Raw genomic sequence first — 20,315 nt, 5'->3', positions numbered from 1 at the left:
TTGATAATGCAGCTTGTATAGACTGACTAAATAACAATGAAATCCTACCTTGCCAAGGATCCAGGGAATGTCAAGTGAGTTGATCATATCACCCCAAATAACGCTTCTTACTGGCATGCATTAGAAGAACTTTTCCTTTTTAATAGGTCATTGCATGACTTGTTACCCTGGCACAGTAATCTGTCCGTGTTTCAACATGTTTATCTCTACACTTGATGTGTGGCCGTGGACCCGGAGAGCTGCCTGAGCAGTGACTAGATGCTTCAAAAGCACTCCCCTCAGCCCGGTTAGAGGAAACAACGGTGCTCTCAACACCTCACTCTAATCCACAGCCAAGCTTCCGGTGTGTGAAACATAAAGAATGATGGTAATGTTAGTATCTCATAGCTCCTTAACCAAAAAGGTTTCAGTTTTAATCAGTGAGATGCTTCAAAAGAGGAACTCTTCCTTCACCCAGTCCGTCACTCACTCTACAAATACTTACTGGTCACTTTCCCTGTTCAAGGCCTTGTGATGGATGTTGACCAAATAGATGTGGATTTGGACTTCAAGGAGACTGCCTTCTAAAATGGTAAAAAAAAAAAAAAAAGACCCAAAAAAAACCAAAACCAAGAAAAAAAAAACAATATAAGGACCAAGAGTACAGAGTAGCAAGGGCTGAGTACAACCCTAAGACAGGGAAAAGATAGAAATACAGTACTAGCAGTGTTCGAAGCAAAGGAAAATAATGTCCAAATGGAAGAGAAATGAGAACTGACTCAAGGAGAAATGCCTGTCCTAAGCTGGTAAGGATCTGGAGAACCAGGGAGAGAAATGCTGCTGGTTGGCAGAGGTACCCTGGCACGAGAGCGGGGTGCAGTCAGGATTAACTGGATTCCCTGGACCAGTGTCAGAGTGCAGGGCTGATGGAAATGAGAGGGAGGGGTGCCAGTAGCAAGGGGAGGGGCCCAAGGGGGCTGGGGCTGCCCTACCTGCCCACTGTTGGCCAGGTCATCCACAGACAGAGTGGGGTCCAGCCGCAGGGAGAGGCCGAAGTCACAGAGGCAGCAGGTGAGGTCTCCCTTGACCAGGATGTTGGAGCTCTTGAGGTCCCTGTGCACGATGGGCATCTTGGGTCGGCCGCACAGCGTGTGGTCACTGTGCAGGTGTGCGATGCCACGGGCCAGCGAGCCGCCCAGCCTGCGCAGGTCCTCCCAGCTGATGACGTGGCGCGTCAGGTACTCCTGCAGGTTGCCCTTGGCGTGGAAGGCGGTGATCAGCCAGTACTGCTTGCCCAGCTCCGTCTTGCGCTCCTCAGCTGTCAGGAACTGCAGGATGTTCTCGTGCTTGAGGTTGATGTCCGAGAAGATGTCCTTCTCCGTCTTCCAGGAGGCATATTCTTCATAGGGGAAGATCTTGACGGCCACGGTCTCAAACTGCTCAGACGTGTTCTGCCTCAGCTTGGCCTTGTAGACCTCGGCGAAGCGCCCTTTGCCCACCAGGGTGTCCAGCTCAATGGGCAGCAACTCCGTGTTGTGATTGATGTTGTTGGCGCAGGTGGAGCTGATGTCGGAGCGGTCATCCTCCAGGATGATGGCCAGGTGCTCACTGAACTCCATCAGCTTGCGCGGCTTGCCCGAGTCCCAGGCCGGGCTCAGCTTCTGCTGCCGGTGGACGCGGTAGCAGTAGAAGGTGACAATGACAGCAATGGCGATGCCCAGCGGCGGCAGGAGGCTGACACCTGTCACTTGGAAGATGACCAACAGCAAGTCGGGGTTGTTGGTGGCGTATTCTAAGGTGGAAACAAAGGAGAGAAGGAGCTGGGTCAGCAGGTGTGCACTGGAAGGAAGTGGTCCACACCCCAAGCATCATAGGTTTTACCTTCAGCAGTTTCTGTGGACAGCATATGGTGAGTTTTTATTACAGGCATGGATGCTAGTGTGCATTTGTCCAGTCTTGCCTGCCTCTGGCCATCTAGTCAATATCTCCTACTCTTCCCTCAAAACCCATCTTAGAAATCAAAACTCAACATTAACCAATCAGAGAATTGTGCACGAGCTAATCACATACCCTGGGATGCCCCTCCCACGCCTGGTCTTTAAAAATGGTTTGCTGGCACTAGTCACAATAGCCAGGACATAAAAACAACCTAAATGTCCATCGACAGAGGAATGGATAAAGAAGATGTGGTACATATATACAATGGAATATTACTCAGCCATAAAAAAGAATGAAATAATGCCATTTGCAGCAACATGGATGGACCTAGACATGATCATACTAAGTGAAGTAAATCAGAAAGATAAAGACAAGAACCATATGATATCATTTACATGTGGAATCTAAAATATGGCACAAATGAACTTATCTACAAAACAGAAACAGACTCACAGACACAGAGAACAGGCTTGTGGTTGCCAAGGGGTAGGGGAGGTGGGAGAGGGATGGATTGGGAGTTTGGGGTTGGCAGATGCAAACCATTACATATAAAAGAGATAAACAACAAGTTCCTACTGTATAGCACAGGGACCTACATTCAATCTCCTGGGATAAACCATAATGGAAAAGAATGTTAAAAAAAGGATGTACCTATATATATAACTGAATCACTTTGCTGGACAGCAGAAATTAGCACAACATTGTAAGTCAACTATACTTCAATTTAAAAAATGCTTCGCTGAAACCCTTCGGGAGATTTGGGGTTTTGGGGGGTGGGGTGGGCATGAGCTACCTGTTCTCCTTGCATGGCCCTGCAATAAATCTTTCTCTGCTAAAAAAAAAAAAAAACACACACACAAAAACCCCCCACAAAACTCAGCTTAAACGTCACTCCCTAAAGGAAATTGAGGAAAACATTCTATTTTATATATTCTCATAGCATGCCACATTTTTCCTGTGCAAGAAGTGAGCACAATTTGAGTTAAATAACTATGACTCCATTTGTTGGTTTCATATCTGCCTTTCCCTACTTTCCCCACCCCTGCAGACTGAGAGCTCTATGCTGCCAGGGACGATGCCTTTCTTCTCCATGACTGTAACCAGCACTTAGCACACGAGGGCCTTAATAAGTGTTGAATAAATGGATGCAGCATTTACTGAGTGTTCGCTAAGCTCCAAGCACTGCAGGAGATTTGGGGAATACAGAAAATGACAACTCCTGCCTCCAGAGTGCTCACGTATATGGTATCTGGTGAAAACAAAGAGACAGCCACAGTCCTGCCGCAGTCTGTGCTCTTTTGTAAACTCTAACTTGTCCTGTTCTGCTCAACACCCAGGCTACCGTGAAACATCAGCTTTGGGCCTACTGGTCTGTGGTAAGGGTCTCTTTGGAAGTCGGTTACCTTATATCCCCATAATGTTTCTCTTTTCAGTGTTATGTGATTTATAGCTTCATAGAACAGGGATATTTAGTAGCAATAATGGAAACATTAGTGAGAGAAGTTATAGAAGGGAAGTGCAGGCCAGTTTCCTGACTGGGACCAGTGAGGCAGGCTCTGTGGGGGATGGAGAAGAGCCCTTATCATCAGCTAAGTAACTACAATGTCTTGTTCCTCAAACTTTGATTCATAAGCTGGCCTTGGTTGGCTCTGGTTAAATAGTTTTCTTCTTGGGAAGAAGAACGCGGATGGAGATGCTCAGTGGGCAAGAGTCAGGGAAACATAGTTATAGTTCAGGGAGAGCTTTGTGCTAGCCTGTCTCCACTGGAAACGGATGCCAGAATTCTATTACTTTATCAGTCATCCATTTTCTCTCAAAGGTGCCCACTAAGGAGCAGTCCTCATGCTCAGAAGCTAGATTCATTCATTAAACACAGCACTACTGAGGTCCTACTAGGGGATGGGACAGCCCTCAAAGTGGGGATGACCCAGCAGAGAAGTTAGGATGTGTCTACACCTGCCTAGCAACATCCAGCAGTCTGGGATGGAAGCTAATGCGTGCCCCCGTCTATGCTGGAGTGTGGGAAAGACAGAGAGACAGGGATGGCACAGTGGTAAGGACTGTGAGCTGGCCAGTGAAGGATGGGAAGCAGTCAATGATGGCAGAAGGAATGTTATGTGAAGAAGTAAGAATACAGGATCTACCTGAGGGAAGAGCAGGAGTCCCAAACTGACAACTGTGCACAAAGGAATAGAGAGGAAAGTTTGGGTAGGTGGTTTGGGACCAGACATCATGTCCAAGGACGGATTCATATTATATAACTGGCAGTATTCACCTACTGGCAGTGTATTTTAAAAAGTGATGAGAATACAGTCCAGGTGGAACGGAGATAATCTCTCAAAGGGAACCCATTACCTAAATGGTATTTGATGCCTTCATTTAATGAAGCACAGAGAGAAATGAAACTAAGACAATGTCAAGTGGCACTATGATTAACTACCTATTCTTAAGAGAAGTTCTAAGTGGAAATGCCAACTTCCACTGACTATTCTAGATGAAAGCCTTAGGTCTTACATCTATTTGATGCCACTAAAAACATGAAAAGTACCCCCAAACATCAGGATTTCAGCAACCAAAAGGGAAAAAAAATCACTATTTTTGAGGAAGATACATGAATGTATTAAAAAGAATAGACAAATTCGACAAAGTAGCAGGATACAAGATTAACATACAGAAATTGGTTGCATTTCTTTACACTAACAGTGAAATATCAGAAGGTGAATGTAAATAAACAATCCCTTTAAAAAGCACATCAAAAAAAAATAAATAAATAAACTTCACCACAGAGGTGAAAGACTTAATATGCTGAGAACTACAAAACATTAATAAAAGAAATTAAAGATGATTCAAAGAAATGGAAGATATCCCACGCTCTTGGATTGGAAGAATTAATACTATTAAAATGGCAATACTACCCAAAGCAATCTACAGATTTAATGTGATCCCCATCAAATTACCCCTGACATTTTCACAGAACTAGAACAAAAAATCCTAAAATTTATATGGAACCATAAAAGACCCAGCCAAAGCAAACCTTAGGAAAACAAAGCAGGAGGCATAAACTTCCCAGACTTCAGACAATACTACAAAGCTACAGTAATCAAAACAGCATGGTATTGGCACAAAAAGAGACATACAGATCAATGGAACAGAATAGAGTGCCCAGAAGAAAACTCACACACCTACAGTCAATTAATCTTCAACAAAGGAAGCAAGAATATAAAATGGGAAAAAGATAGTCTCTTCAGCAAGTGGTGCTGAGAATGTTAGACAGCTGCATGTAAATCAATGAAGTTAGAACACACCCTCACACCATACACAGAAATAAACTCAAAGTGGCTTAAAGACTGAAACATAAGACATGACACCATAAAGCTCCTAGAAGAGATCATAGGCAAAAAATTCTTTGACATAAATTGTACCAATGTTTTCTTAGGTCAATCTCCCAAGGCAATAGAAATAAAAACAAAAATAAACAAATGGGACCTAATCAAACTTACAAGCTTTTGCACAGCAAAGGAAACCATAAACAAAACAAAAAGAAAACCTACAGAATGGGAGAAAATATCTGCAAAGATGTGACTGACAAGGGCTTAATTTCCAAACTATACAAACAGCTCATACAACTCAACGACTACAAAAAAAACACCCAATCAAAAAATGGGCACAAGACCTAAATAGACATTTCTCCAGAGAAGACATACAGATGGCCAACTGGCACATGAAAAGATGCTCAACATCGCTAATTTTTAGAGAAATGCAAATTAAAACTACAGTGAGGTACCACCTCATACCAGTCAGAATGGCCATCATCAAAAAGTCTACAATTAACAAATGCTGGAGAGGGTGCAGAAAAAAGGGAACCCTGTTACACTGTTGGTGGGAATGTAAATTGGTGCAGCCACCATGGAAAACAGTATGGAGATTCCTCAAAAAAACTAAAACTAGAGTCACCATATGATCCAACAATCCCACTCCTGGGTAACAAAAGTATAATTCAAAAAGATATATGCACCCCTGTGTACATAGCAGCACTATTTACAATAGCCAAGACAATGGAAACAACCTAAATGTCCATCAACAGATGAATGGATAAAGATGATGTAGTATGTGTCTCACACACAATGGAATATTAGCCATCAAAAAGAATAAAATAATGCCATTTTTCAGCAACATGGATGGACCTAGAGATTATCACACTAAGTGAAGTAAGTCAGACACAGAAAGACAAATACCATATGATATCACTTATATGTGGAATCTAAAATACGATACAAATCAACATATCTACGGAACAAAAACAGACTCACAGATATAGACAACAGACTTGCCAAGGTGGGGAGGAGCAGGAAGGAATGGGAGTTTGGGATTATCAGAGGCAAACTATTATATATAGGATGGATAAACAACAAGGTCCTACTATATAGCACAAGGAACTATATATTTAATATCCTGTGTCAAACTATAATGGAAAAGAATATGAAAAAGGAATATATATGTCTGTATAACTGAGTCACTTTGCTGTACAGAAGAAATTAGCACAACATTGTAAATCAACTATACTTCAAGAAAATTTTAAATAGGAAGAAGGAAACAATTTGGTGATTGAATCTTGAAAACCTAAGTTCTTACACTGTCAGGCTTGAGTGGGACCCAAGGCAGGTGGGACTAGAGGCTTCAGTGTGGTGGGACAAAGTGATTACAAGAAAGATTGGAACTACAAGTGAAACAGAAGATCTTGTGGAGAAGTATGGATGGTCTGTCTTGTCCAACAAAGAATGAACCTGGAGATCAAGATTGAGGGGACAGATGAAATGATATTGAGATGCAGCAGAAAGTAAGGTTCCTCTCCTATAACTCCACCCCTACTATCTGGACTATCCAATGGGCGTGTTTTCTTCAGGTGGACACTTGTCTTTAACAACATAAAATGTCTTATAAATAAATGGGTTTGATTCTCTGATTGCTTGGTCCTCCCATGAAAAAGTAAGCTCTACAAGGGTAAATCCACACGTATTGATCACCAGGCTCTACCCAGCAGCTGACTCAGGGCGGGGCACTTAGGTACTCAGCAAATGTTTCCTGTAGAAGCTGAATGAATGATTACTTATGTGGGACAATATCCCTCCCATTCTTGGATAAAGAAGATGTGGTACATATATACAATGATGGAATACTACTCAGCCATAAAAAGAATGAAATAATGCCATTTGCAGAAACATGGATGGACCTAGAGATTATCATACTAAGTGAAGTCAGAAAGAGAAAGACAAATACCATGTGATATCACTTACATGTGGTATCTAAAATATGACACAAATGAACCTATCTGTGAAAATTAACAGAATCACGGACATAGAGGACATTGCCAAGGGGGGAGGGATAGAGTGGGAGGCTGGGGTTAGCAGATGTAAGCTTTTATATATAGAATGGATAAACAACAAGGTCTCTATAGCACAGAGAACTATATTCAATATCCTGTGATAAACCATAATGGAAAAGAATATAAAAAAAAGAATGTGTATATATGTATATATATATATGTATAACAATCACTTTTCTGTACAGCAGAAATTAACACAACATTGTACATCAACTATACTTCAATTAAAACAAAAAATCCCTTCCTTTCTTTATGCTCTACAGCAGGGGTTGGCAAACTATGGCCCCAGGGCCCACAGGCTGCTCCTGTACAGCCTCAAGAGCTGTGAATTTTTCATTTTTAAAGGGTTGTTTAAATACAAAAAGAAACTAAGTAGTTCATACAACAGAGATCATATCTGGCCCAGAAAGCCTAAAATATTTACTACCTGGCCCTTTACAGAAAAAGTTTACTAGCCCCTCTTCTATTGGTGTTATTTTAACAACCTGCAATGCATTGGCAGAATTTGGAGAGGCTTCATTCTGGTCCAATGTGAATATTTTTTTACATATGAGAAAACAACACAACGAAAAAAATTTTAATATTAACTGCATAATTACTCAGCTATGTCTCCAATTCATTAAAGGGTGTAAAACATCCAAATGAACTGTTCATGTATCCCTGATAATTTTATTCTCTAATTCCTGTCCATATATGTAAAAGGGTCTCCCTTGCTGACTTCTAGTCTTCTTCAGGCTAAGGGAAACACAAAAACAGATTATCTCCTTTAATTTATTAATTGAAGAAGACTCTAGAAATCCCCCCTTCAATGTCAGAAACCAAAGTGTTACTTTCCCCTCAAATTCCCTTTGATTTCATTTTGAAAACCTACAGGTAAAAATGTGGTGAGGCAGGAATTGTCTATTATCATCTGTCAATCTTGAAACTTCAAAGCTGTGGTGAAAAACTCTAACAATAGCAAATCAGGCTGGAAGGAAGCTTTGGGATGTGGCTTTATCTAAACCGAAGCCACCCACACACTCTGAGTTAACCCTTGAGCTGCTCCTAGAAAAACCAACAGCTATAGCTATAGTAGGTACAAGCTAGCTTCTCCTTTACTCAGAGACCAGCAGGAAGTATTTCTTTTTGCCAGCCCCCAGTTACACAGAAACTCATAATTATCGAATACAAATTATGTACTTCTCTGTGTGCCAAGAGTTTTATATAATATTTATATTTAATTGAAAGAAAAACCCTATGAGGTAGATACTATTATTATAAACCCAATTTTTCAGATAGGGAAGCTAAGGGTCAGACAGTTTAAATAATTTCTCAAGCTCTGTTTGATTAGAGACCCCCGCTCTTAACCCCGTGCCATACTGTCTCTAAACTTCACATCAGTGGGAGCTGGTTAAGAATGACTTCATACAAGCTCTCAATTTGATAAAGTGGTTTTCTTCAGTGGGGGCTGGACTAAGTGATTTCACGGCCGTCCACTAAGGTTTAACGCTGAACTATGGGCAGTTCTCAGACAACGTGTCGGGTGTGCAGACTGTTCCCCTTGGCTCTTAACTAAGAACCAGAGTGGACTAGTGTTCTTGCATATATGCATCTTTTCCCTGCCTGGGAAGGAAAAGTCTTACACAAGGAAGAACCCTAAAATCTTTCATAGGACCTAGAATGTAGGGCACTCAAGATATGGAACCCTCCATGAATTGTTTCTTGGGCACACAGGTAACCAGTGCCCAAAAGGTGATGTTCACATGACACTCCCTTGTTATGTAACACTGAGCCACACAGAGTTCGGGGTGGGGGGGGCATTACAAACGAGGGGAACTTTTCCAGGGTTCATACACATGCAGCTCTCCACTGTTAACAGCAGACTTTCTTAGCCTGGGCTCCAGAGATAGACTTCTGGGAGTCTGTAAATTTAAACGGGCAAAATGACATCTTTTTATTTTCTCTAACATTTAACTAAAATTTCACATTTCCCAGCATTAGCGACACCTATGACTTTGTCACCAAGAGAAATCACTGATATTTTCATGCCGCTTTACATGTGTTGCAGAGGCCTCGGTGAATCCTTTATATTCATCACTTAGCCATTTCAATTTGTTCGATCTGATGCTAGATCTTGTTATTTAAACCATTACTATAGAAGTAAATATTACTATATCACAAATTTATATTTTTAAATATTTGATAATTGTATTACACTATGTGTGATCTTCTCTGAACTCCTGTGTATACTATTTTATGCATTTGAAGACATCACTGTGAAGAGATCCACAGTCTTCGCCAAACGTCCCAGAAGTACAGGGCACACACATAAAACCAGAGAGCCCTGGGCAGAGTGAAGGCATCAAGCCCTAGCCTCTCTGCCAGGATTTCCTAGAGCAGAGATTTCCAGACTCATCTGTTTCTCTGGGAAGTTAGTAAGGAAGGATACGGGTGCCAATGACATACCCTCCGTCATTGGTGGACAAGGGTGGATTCTATCATGTGTGAGGCGAGCTCTGCAGTGGAAAAGGATGGGAAATTCTCTGAACTCTCTTAAGGACACCAGAGATAACTCCCCTATCATGGGCTTTATCAAACTGCGGAAAGACATTCACTTTATCACAGCATCTCACTTTATTTCTTCAACAGCCAAGTCAGGTTCTGTTCATTGCCCTGGTTTATAGAGGAGGCTACTGAGGAAGGAAGGGAGGGATGAAGGGAGGTGGGGAGGGAAGGAGAGGGGCCGGGAGGGAGGGAGGTAGGAAGGGGAAGGGAGAGAGAGAGAAAGGCTGGGGGGTGAGAGGCAGAAGGGGGAGTGTGTGAGAGAGAGAGAGAGGGAAGGGAAGGGAAGAAAGAGGGGAAAAAAGAAAGAAACTGAGAGGAGCCTGTTTCCCACAGGTCTGAGTGGCTCCAGAGCCCTTGTTCCTTCCACGCCACCAAGATGTCTCCCTAGCAATGAACCAAAGGCCCGTTTAATAATTCCAAAATTTTCCAACCAAATGTGTCCCACATAGAGGAGCCAAACTGACTTGCAAATAAGGAGCCATTTGCAAATGTCAGAATCTTGATAAATAGTTTTTAAGGACAAATGTCAAAGAGAAATGTTAGTACACCATTAAAAAAACACAAACTGGCAGAAAACCTCAAGGGGAAATTCCTTGGTATAGGTTCCTCCAGAATGACTTAAAAGTAAATAAGAAAGAAAAAAAAAAGTAAATAAGTTGCCTAATCACACACACAGGTGGGCACATACATGCAACACAATGGAAACATGTAGCTCCCAGGCGCTTTCAAGTCCTCTGTGAGGCCCAAATCCAACACTGATTACCAAAAGGAACTTAAAACTGAATCTCTATAATTCTTTTTTTTTTTTCAAAAAATCACATAGTAAAAAGGACATTAAATTAAGTCCAAGAGTAAAAATGCCTATGTGGGTTGGTTAATGCATCTTGATAAAAACCAAATTAACAGAGCTGAATTTGACAGATGATTTGATATTTGAATTAGTTCTGCAATTCCTCCACTCAATGAAGAGTTTGGGCAAAAATTTACCAAGACAGTAATTTACCCAAGACACAGAAAGGGATACAGATGCTCGTTTTCTGTACACCTCAGTGCGTTGGCGAACACTGCAAGACAACCACAGAGATGCTTGAAGTTGGCAGTGACACGCTAACCACAGAGATTTTCACAGGCCAACATGTTCATCTAAAGCAACAGGCTGAGATCCAAAGAAGGAAACTGTGCTCAAGAGAGATACGCTGGTGGGAAAGGAGAATTTCCTGTCTCAAGTCATTAATTAAGTCAAGTTAATTGTAATATTTAAAAGCACAGCATTCATTTATTGAGAACCTACTAAATGCCAAACACTGGGTTTCACGTGGATTATTCTGAACCCCTGCAGCCACACTGCTAGATCTGAATCAGGTCCCATTTCCTAGACGTGCAGATGGAAGCCTGTGTGTACAGAGAGCTTCGGTCCTTGCAGAGGAGGCTGGTGTGGCAGTTAGTGGCGAGTTGGAGGGGCAGTGTCATTCAAGAGGGATGCTGACGGCAGCTCCCAGGATCTTTGGCCAACAGAGGCTTCAATATGAGCATTTAGAAAAAGGACAAGATTACACAACCAAAGAAAAGAGAAGGAAAGAGAGAGTAAAGATAAAAGTTGAAATCAGTGGAATAGAAAACAAAGTTACAAGAGGGAGAATCAATAACATGCTGAATGGGTTGTATCATGATCAACACAACACGTAAACCTTGGTGAGACTGATACACAGCCAAGGGCAAAGGCCCGGAGGAGACAGAATCGTGGGCACAGCCAAGACTCAAGGGATCTGAAAAACTTCCGGTAAGTTTGAAATCTTAAAACAATATTGGTCAAAGTCCTAAAAGTTTATGTGTAACTTACTAAAACTGACCCAAGAAAAACCTGCATAATCTTACAAACATTAAAGAAATTGAGTAGTTAAAAATCTTCCACAGTATAACCCTAATTTTTTATCTTTAAGCCTTTTACTGTCAAATTTCTTAGTATCAGTGACTGAATACACGTGTCAGAATTTGATTTTTGTGGAATTGTCAACCCCCTAAAAAAACTTCCTACAGTAAAAATGCCAGTGGAAATCTTACAAAAATGTTTAATCATAGTCTAAACAAGTGGGAACCATCAGATAAATCCAGAATGTACCTCTATAAAATCAATGGCCCACCTGTTTCAAGTCAGAGTCACAAAAAAAAAGAAACACACTGAAGAGGCAAAATAACCAAATGCCATGCGTGGTCCTTGACTGGAACAGCAGAAACCCCACTGCTTTGGGGAAATTTGAATGTGGACTGTAATACACCCACTCACCCACCCCCAGTGCCTCCTCACACACATAGAAATGAGAAGGTGGTAAAATGTTAACACATGGTAAATAGAGAGAAAGGGAAAGGGTATTCAGGGGCTCATTGTTCCATTCTTTCAACTTTTCAGAAAGTTTAATTTTTTTTCCAGTAAAAATTGGGGGGAAAAGTCTCCAAAAACATTTGAGCAACAGTGTTCCCCTCGAAGCCCCAAACACACACCTGTCCTAGATGAAGCTGAGAACCCCCGAACTTTCAAGAAGTAGGTTATTTCAATGTCACACAAACTCAGTGAATAGGAAAAGCGTTCTCTGAAAATAGGACAACCAAAAGCAGACAAAAAGAATATAAGAAAATTACAGAACAATCTCACTCATGTACCATGATTTAAAAAAACGAATAATAAATAAAAATGGCAGCAACCCAAATCCAGTCAAGGATATAAAATAAAAAGTATTATTTTAAATTAAAAACAAATATGCAAAGAAAACAACTCCTATCGGTGACCACATTAATAATTTAAATGAGAAAAAACTGTATGATCAATTCAGTAGATACAGAGAAAGTATGTGACAAAGCTAAAGGCCTCCATAAGGAATATATATACCATCAATCCTCAGCAAACCTTACTGTAATGCGGACATTTTAAATACAGTCTTTTGAAAAACAGTTCAGGCACTGAGGCCAACTATAGCTATTTCTAGTCACATGAATTACAGATCCCAACCAACCAGCACAGTAAGGCAAAAGGGGGGAACCTGCCATACCAGATAAAAAAGGTCTATACGTCGACAGCCTCATCTTGCCTGGTCCTTTACACCTGTTCAGTGTTTCTTAGTCTCCAGATGTCACTGTGCTCGCTCATCTACTGTACAAACAGATCCACTGATAGATGGCTGCTTTTCTGATGATATAATTTATATTTAAAGGATGATTTGATATTGGGAAGACAGGAAGTTCACAATATTAAAAGCACTCTTACATTCAGTCCCCAAACCCTATTATTTCCAAAGAGACTACACAAAGTACATTTTTTAAAATAAATTTATTTTATTTATTTATTTATTTATTTTTGGCTGCATTGGGTCTTTGTTGCTGCATGCAGGCTTTCTCTAGTTGCGGCGAGTGGGGGCTACTCTTCGCTGTGGTGCGCAGGCTTCTCATTGCAGTGGCTTCTCTTGTTGCGGAGCACGGGCTCTACACATGTGGGCTTCAGTAGCTGAGGCATGTGGGCTTCAGTAGCTGTGGCACGCAGGCTCAGTAATTGTGTCTCGCGGGCTCTAGAGTGCAGGTTCAGTAGTTACGGCGCACGGGCTTAGTTGCTCCGCAGCATGTGGAATCTTCCCAGACCAGGGATCGAACCCGTGTCCCCTGCACTGGCAGGTAGATTCTTAACCACTGTGCCACCAGGGAAGCCCTAAGAGTACATTTTGTTAAAAGAGCTTATTTGAGGATTTTCATTCCAAGTCTCCTGTACATCCCCAAATCATCGCTCTTTGCCACGCTGTGTTTGCTGCCGGGGGTTTCAGGTCACATTTTGTGCAGGATATTACACAACAGAGACTGCATTTCAAATCCTGAAGTCCCTGCAGCTCTTGGAAGAGGACTTCTCTTGAGCTTTCCAAGTCTACACTCTAAGTGATATACTTTCACGTTACTTCTTTGCCTCTAAACCATCATATGTCCAGACACCACACTGAGCTAAGATTCGATTTCATGATTTTCTCAGTGCACACAGAGAAGTTGCCTTTTTTGACAATTTGAAGAAAATACAATAGTACTAGACTTAAACAAGTAATATTTTATCAGGCAATTTGGAAAGCCCTAAGAATAATCAAAGCAGATTCTGCAATTCAAAAATTGACCGATACCAGGAATTCCCTGGTGGTCCAATGGTTAGGACTCTGTGCTTTTACTACCGAGGGCCTGGGTTCCATCCCTGGTTAGGGAACTAAGATCCTACAAGTCATGCGGTGTGGCCGGAAAAAAAAAAAAAAAAAAAATTTACAGACACTATTCTGTATACTTAGAGGTAGTATAAGTTGGTTTTTAAGAACTTGGGACTCTGGGGGCTTCCCTGGTGGCGCAGTGGTTGAGAGTCCGCCTGCCGATGCAGGGGACGCGGGTTCGTGCCCCGGTCCGGGAAGATCCCACATGCCGCGGAGCGGCTGGGCCCGTGAGCCATGGCCGCTGAGCCTGCGCGTCTGGAGCCTGTGCTCCGCAACGGGAGAGGCCACAACAGTGAGAGGCCCGAGTACCGCAAAAAAAAAAAAAAAAAAAAAAAAAAAAAGAACTTGGGACTCTGAAGCTTTTGCACAGCAAAGGAAACCATAAACAAAACGAAAAGACAACACACAGAATGGGAGAAAACATCTGCAAACGAAGCAACTGACAAGGGATTAATCACCAAAACATGCAAACAGCTCATGCAGCTCAATATCAAAAAAACAAACAACCCAATTAAAAAAGGGGTGGAAGATCTAATAGACATTTCTCCAAAGAAGACATAAAGATGGCCAAAAAGCACATGAAAAGATGCTCGACATTGCTAGTTATTAGAGAAATGCAAATCAAAACTACAATGAGGTATTGCCTCACACTGGTCAGAATGGCCATCATCAAAAAGTCTACAAACAATAAATGCTGGAGAGAGTGTGGAGAAAAGGGAACTCTCCTACACTGTTGGTGGGAATGTAAATTGGTAAAACCATTATGGAGAACAGTATGAAAGGTTCCTTACAAAACTAAAAATAGAGCTACCGTATGATCCAGCAATCCCACTCCTGGGCATATATCCAGAGAAAACCATACTTTGAAAAGATGTATGCACCCCAATGTTCACTGCAGCAACTATTTATAATACCCAGGACATGGAAGCAAACTAAATGTCCATCAACAGAGGAATGGGTAAAGAAGATGTGGTACATTTATAACGGAATATTACTCAGCCATAAAAAAGTGGACCTGGAGATTATCATACTATGTGAAGTAAGTCAGGTAGAGAAAGACAAATATCGTATGACATCACTTACATGTGGAATCTAAAAAAATGATACAAATGAACTTATTTACAAAACAGAAACAGACTCGCAGACTTTGAAAACAAACTTATGGTTACCAAAGGGGAAAGTGCGGGAGAGGGGGTAAATTAGGAGTATGGGATTAACAGATGCAAACTACTGTATATAAATAGATAAACAATAAGGACCTACTGTAGAGCACAGGAAACTATATTCAGTATCTTCTGGTAACCTATAATGGAAAAGAATCTGAAAAAGAATATATATGTATAACTGAATCATTTTGCTATACACCTTAAAGTCACACAACACTGTAAATCAACCATACTTCAATTTTTTAAAAAAAGCAGGTAGAAGGACTTGGAGGGAGTCAGTCTGGCTGCACTGAGAGAAGGGAAGGCAGATGCTTTTTGGCTGTCTGGTTTGGATTCTGTTTTCCCAGAGACAAAATTCAGTTTTATCACATCTAGTGAAGTGGGACCCAGTTATAATAAAGAAAATGATGAAAGTGAACAAAAGGTACAGATATCCGCTAGATGTTTACTGGTACAGATATCCGCTAGATGTTTACTGTTCATTTGACAGACAAAGGGAGCATTACTGAGTCACAGCCCTGGCCGGGCACAGACACATGGGGATCCCTAGAGGCAGAGATACAGGATTTCTTAAGGAGCAAAGCAAATTGCCTCCTTATTCTGTGACACTCCACATCCTATCAGCTTTCCTCTGTTACTGCCCCATCTCTCACTCACACACACACCCCAATCCATCACACTGTATACATACTTTCTAACTCAGGAGTTCCAATATTTTGCATATTTTCTGGTGGCACGGTACAAAAAGGATCTCTTGGTGTCTCCAGGCCAGCAGTATCAGCAGGCAGCACCTGGGAACTTACTGAAAACGCAGAATCTCAGCCCTTACACTGCTGACTGCAGAATCTGCATTTCATCAAGTTTTCTAGGAGATTCATTTACACAGTAAAGTTTGAGAAGCACTGTTTTAGCAAACATCCCTTGGGATTCTGCCACAGAGTTGTTTCCCTCTTACGGAGAACATTCACAGTGGACTTGCTTGCAAAGCCCTAGGGCAATTGTATTCAGTGCTAGCCAATGAGAAAATGGTCCATAAGAATGTTCTAGTCAAATGAACTTCAAGAGGAGTGTAGAATGAGATATAATTCCCCATCCATCATCTCAGGAAAAAGTAAACAATTAAATTCAGGCAAATAATAAAAAATCATTTTAATTAAACAACAGGACAGTAGCTTACTGGGCATGCAGGGCTTAATTTAACTTCCAGCATATGGACAGCACTGTTTGACATTCTAGACAGACTTTGAGAATACATTTTCCCCAAATGATGGAAGAATTCTTCTTTCCAGTCCATTTGATTGTTTTATTCCAATTGTACGTATTTCAAAACTAAGCTATTGCCTCACCTCACATCCCATTGCAGAGTCTCCTTTAGGTTATTTCCTCCCTACCTCTCTCCCCAACAAAAGGGTCTTACATGTAGTCTAATCCAGTATGACAACCTCTTCCAGAATATTCCCGAAAGGTACAGAGGAAACTTCTGTTGTAAGTGTTACGACAGAGGGACTCCACTCCTCTATAAATCATCCCATAATCTAACCCCAATAGACCTATTAGGAGAAAGTCTCAACATTGGGATATTTTTAAATATATTCTTTATAATCAAATATGGCCTTCCCGTAAGTCCACTTACTGGCTTTCGTGCTATTCTCTAAAGCAAAAGACAATGCAATGACTCCTTCTTCTATGGGATGGCAGCTCTCAAACTGCTGTTAGGCATTTAACGCATTTCCCTAAATCATCTCATTTTCAAGCTGACTGAACATCTCTGTCTTCTTCAATCACTCCTAAAAAGACCTATTTATCAGACCCTAAAGTCTGGCACATTTATCAGACTCCCGCCTGCCAGCATGGAGCAGGCATCCCATACATGCCGGGTCTAAGTATAAAGTGCTCTGGTCTCTGAAATCATTCTTGCTTCTCAAGATTCTCTGTGACGTTTCACCAGACCCAGCTCCAATACGTGGGACGTAATCCGTGTAGACAGGTAACAGGACTCTCACCGTTCTTACCAGTGAGCACAGACTACTGCTGGTTTGTGTGCTCTCGTTTCCCTTTGATTCTCTCCATCAGGTCACCCCAATTTCAAAATGACCTTAACTCCCCTCTAACCCCCTGGGTCTTTATCGCCTGAGCAGATGCCAAGCCACCTTTCTGATAAGCTGCTCCTTTGCCATCAACTGTGTGGACAGACAGGCCTGGCTTGACGTGTATCTCGGTCATTTCAGGCAGTTAGAACCCTGATCCTGTCCCTGCCGTTAGCATTCCTTGCCCTGTACTGATTGTCCTTCCTACATGAAGAGGGAGCCTGAAACGTGCCAGGCTTTGCCCACAACACAATGACACGTCCTATGAAATATCTATCCTCCACAGGCTGACCTGTGCTCTCTGCAGCAGGATTTTTTCATTCCCTTCTCTGCGTTAGAGTCCTTTGACCACTAACTTAGCTTGGGCTTTGTTAAGATCCCCCAGCTGCCCCGATTCTCTCATTCTTTTCCTGGCTGCCTGTCTGGATCATATCTTCCACCCTGTCTAGGGGCCCTTCATATTTTCAGGAAACCTGAAAACAGAGAGAGAGGGCTTGAGTTACCCTACTATCCTCTCCAACAGGGAGGCCCCCCGGCTTTAGAAAAGCACATCAATTATGCACATTATCAATACCTGTCACGTCACCGAAACACCTCCTGCCTCCTCTCTGGCTCCACCTGAACCACAGTGTGGTTGGGTTTTGGCACCCAGACCCTGCCATCCACACCTTCAGGTTGCGAATGTGCCTGCCCTGAATGTATCTCGTTTCACCAGTTCTAAAACCTCAGATGCCTACCCAGTGAGGCCCGCGGCCTCATTCTGAGGTACTCGCTTGTAAAGTGTGGCAAGCACAGTGACATCCTGTTTTAAGGAATCCTATTATTCCCCAGGGAGGGGGTGAGCCAGGTGCAAGTTTGCTTGTTTTTCTTCTCCTCTAACCTGGAGGGCTGAATTTAGCTACTTCCTGTGGTGGTTACTGCTCTCTAATTGTTACCATCCTCTTTCAAGTTATATGTGGAACATGATGAAAAATACAAAAAGATGTGGCAGAACAAACTGCCTTGAATTCAGTGGTTCCCAACATTGGCTGCATATTAGAATGTCCTGGTGGGTGGTTGTTTTTTTATTCCTGACACCAGGCGCCAGATCAATTAAATCTGAAACTGCAGAGCTAAGACCCAGTTAATGAGCCATTTTTAAAGCTTCTCAGGTGGTTCCAATGTGCAGCCAAGGCCGAGAACAACGGCTTCGGCCTGACGGGAGACTGGGATGGAACCTGGGAAAAAAGAGAAGGCATGGAAGGAATTTTAATCACTAAATTTAGGATCCATTGCTCCTGACACTGGAGACAGTGGCATGAGGTGTATGTATTTTTTTTTAAGTAAAGAAGCAAATATGAATTGTTTCTTTAAAAGTTAATATTAGTTTTTATAAGGCATAATTATTGCTGGGAACACTGAGATTTTACATAATTAGCAACATGTAAGAGTTATTTGAGGATCAGAAAAGGTTTTCCAAGAGCCAGTCGGCCGGATGTTCAGCTGGAGGTAAATACAGCCTCTGGAGTTCAGGACGGGCGGACATGAGGGTCAGTTTCCCAGTGGTTAGCGAGCTCCAGTGTTTTTCCATTGGTGGGACACTGAGGTACTTGGAAAGTAGCAAACAATCTCCCAGACCCTTTTTGCCATCACCCATCTGTGTGTTGTTTACAGAACACGAGAAGGCCACTGTGAGAGGAGAGACTGCAGACGTTTCACCACAGCTTCGCAGCAACGCCAGCCTTACTGGCTCAACTGTTCTATTGGTCACTCACATCTAGGGGATGGGGTTTGAGACAGACTGTGTCCTTAATGGATTCCACTCGGCTGTGATTCACGTCAGGATGAGGTTCCAGGGTAGAAATATTCACAGCTGGCAACCACATCTGGCCTCAGAGCATCTTTGTTTACTTTGCTGCTTAGGGGGAAAAAAAAATACCCTACAGAAGCCAGTTGCTTTGCCTGAAGACACTTCAAATACATGCTAAGTCTCACTGGACTGAGTCACAGTGCCCTCTGGCATGTCCAATCTTTATAATTTCCTTGGCCAGACATGGGGCTGTATTCAGGGATTCAGAGGATGCTTCTAACTCATTCACAACCCAAGTCTCCTTCAGCACTGAAGGATTTCTCTTCCCCAGAAGAGATTTCTCTTCCCCAGAATGAGACGAGTGACTTTAATCCATAATTTTCTTCCTCTTCTAACAACTTTTCTCCACCAAATTTCCACACTTAGGTTTCTTTTCCTTTTGCATTGAGACCAGAAAGTAAATCTGGTTTGTTTCTCTTGAAACAAAAAAGCACAGCTGGCAAGCCAGCTATTTTGAGTCATGAGGGCGCAGTTCAAAGGCAGCAGCACACCCAGAGCCCAGAGCTGCCAGAGCACATATCATTCTGCTGGTTTCTTGCACGCAGGAACTCAGAGCTTCCCCCAAGAAGCCAGCTGCCGCATGCTGGAGCAGAACGAACACAAAATGAGATCGGCAGCACGTCCAAGCCCTCCCCAACTCAGAACCCAAGATAAGTCCATACAGTACGCAAGGCACGTGATCCACACCCGGAGTGGGTCTGCTGGATGGCGGGAAGCAAAGTTATTAAGGTCACAACAGGTCCAGGGGGACCCAGCTGGCTGAGATGATCTGCTAGCAAGTTAAACAGAGACAGGAAACCGCGTGTCTGATATTGTAAAAAAAAAATCATTTGTCTTCCTGCCAGCTTTAGGCCTGCAAACCAAAGAGGCTGTTTTCATTTAAAAGAAACTCGACAACAATGAGAAAGGAAAGAAGGAGCGTTTGTGGCTACCAGGAGTCCCTGTCTCCTCGTCTCCTTGCTCTCTGCCTCTCCAGGTCCTGTGGGGCCTGCAGGCAGCTTGTGGGTCAGCCAGGAGCATTTTACCACAGCAGGTGAACTCTGAGTCAGAGTGGTTTCTAGAGTCCTGGTTCCTAAGTAAACTAGATATAACGGACGTATTTACTGATAGTTCCATCCTGTAAAAAAAAAAAAAAAAAAAAAA

At 42.3% G+C, this 20,315-nt stretch overlaps 1 protein-coding gene across 1 annotated transcript in view; it reads right to left on the bottom strand.

Moving 5' to 3' along the window:
* TGFBR2 (transforming growth factor beta receptor 2) overlaps window positions 1–20,315 on the bottom strand; it is a 95,357-nt gene that overhangs the window by 23,716 nt on the left and 51,326 nt on the right. The window contains exon 4 of the mRNA XM_024743445.1: window positions 972–1,771. Coding sequence (XP_024599213.1) covers window positions 972–1,771 — 800 coding nt within the window. The remainder of the gene's footprint in view (window positions 1–971; window positions 1,772–20,315) is intronic.

This window comes from Neophocaena asiaeorientalis, unplaced genomic scaffold, assembly GCF_003031525.2.
Source record: "Neophocaena asiaeorientalis asiaeorientalis breed wild unplaced genomic scaffold, Neophocaena_asiaeorientalis_V1.1 scaffold332, whole genome shotgun sequence".
Taxonomy (NCBI): Eukaryota; Metazoa; Chordata; class Mammalia; order Artiodactyla; family Phocoenidae; genus Neophocaena; species Neophocaena asiaeorientalis.
This window is presented reverse-complemented; position numbering and strand designations above follow the sequence as displayed.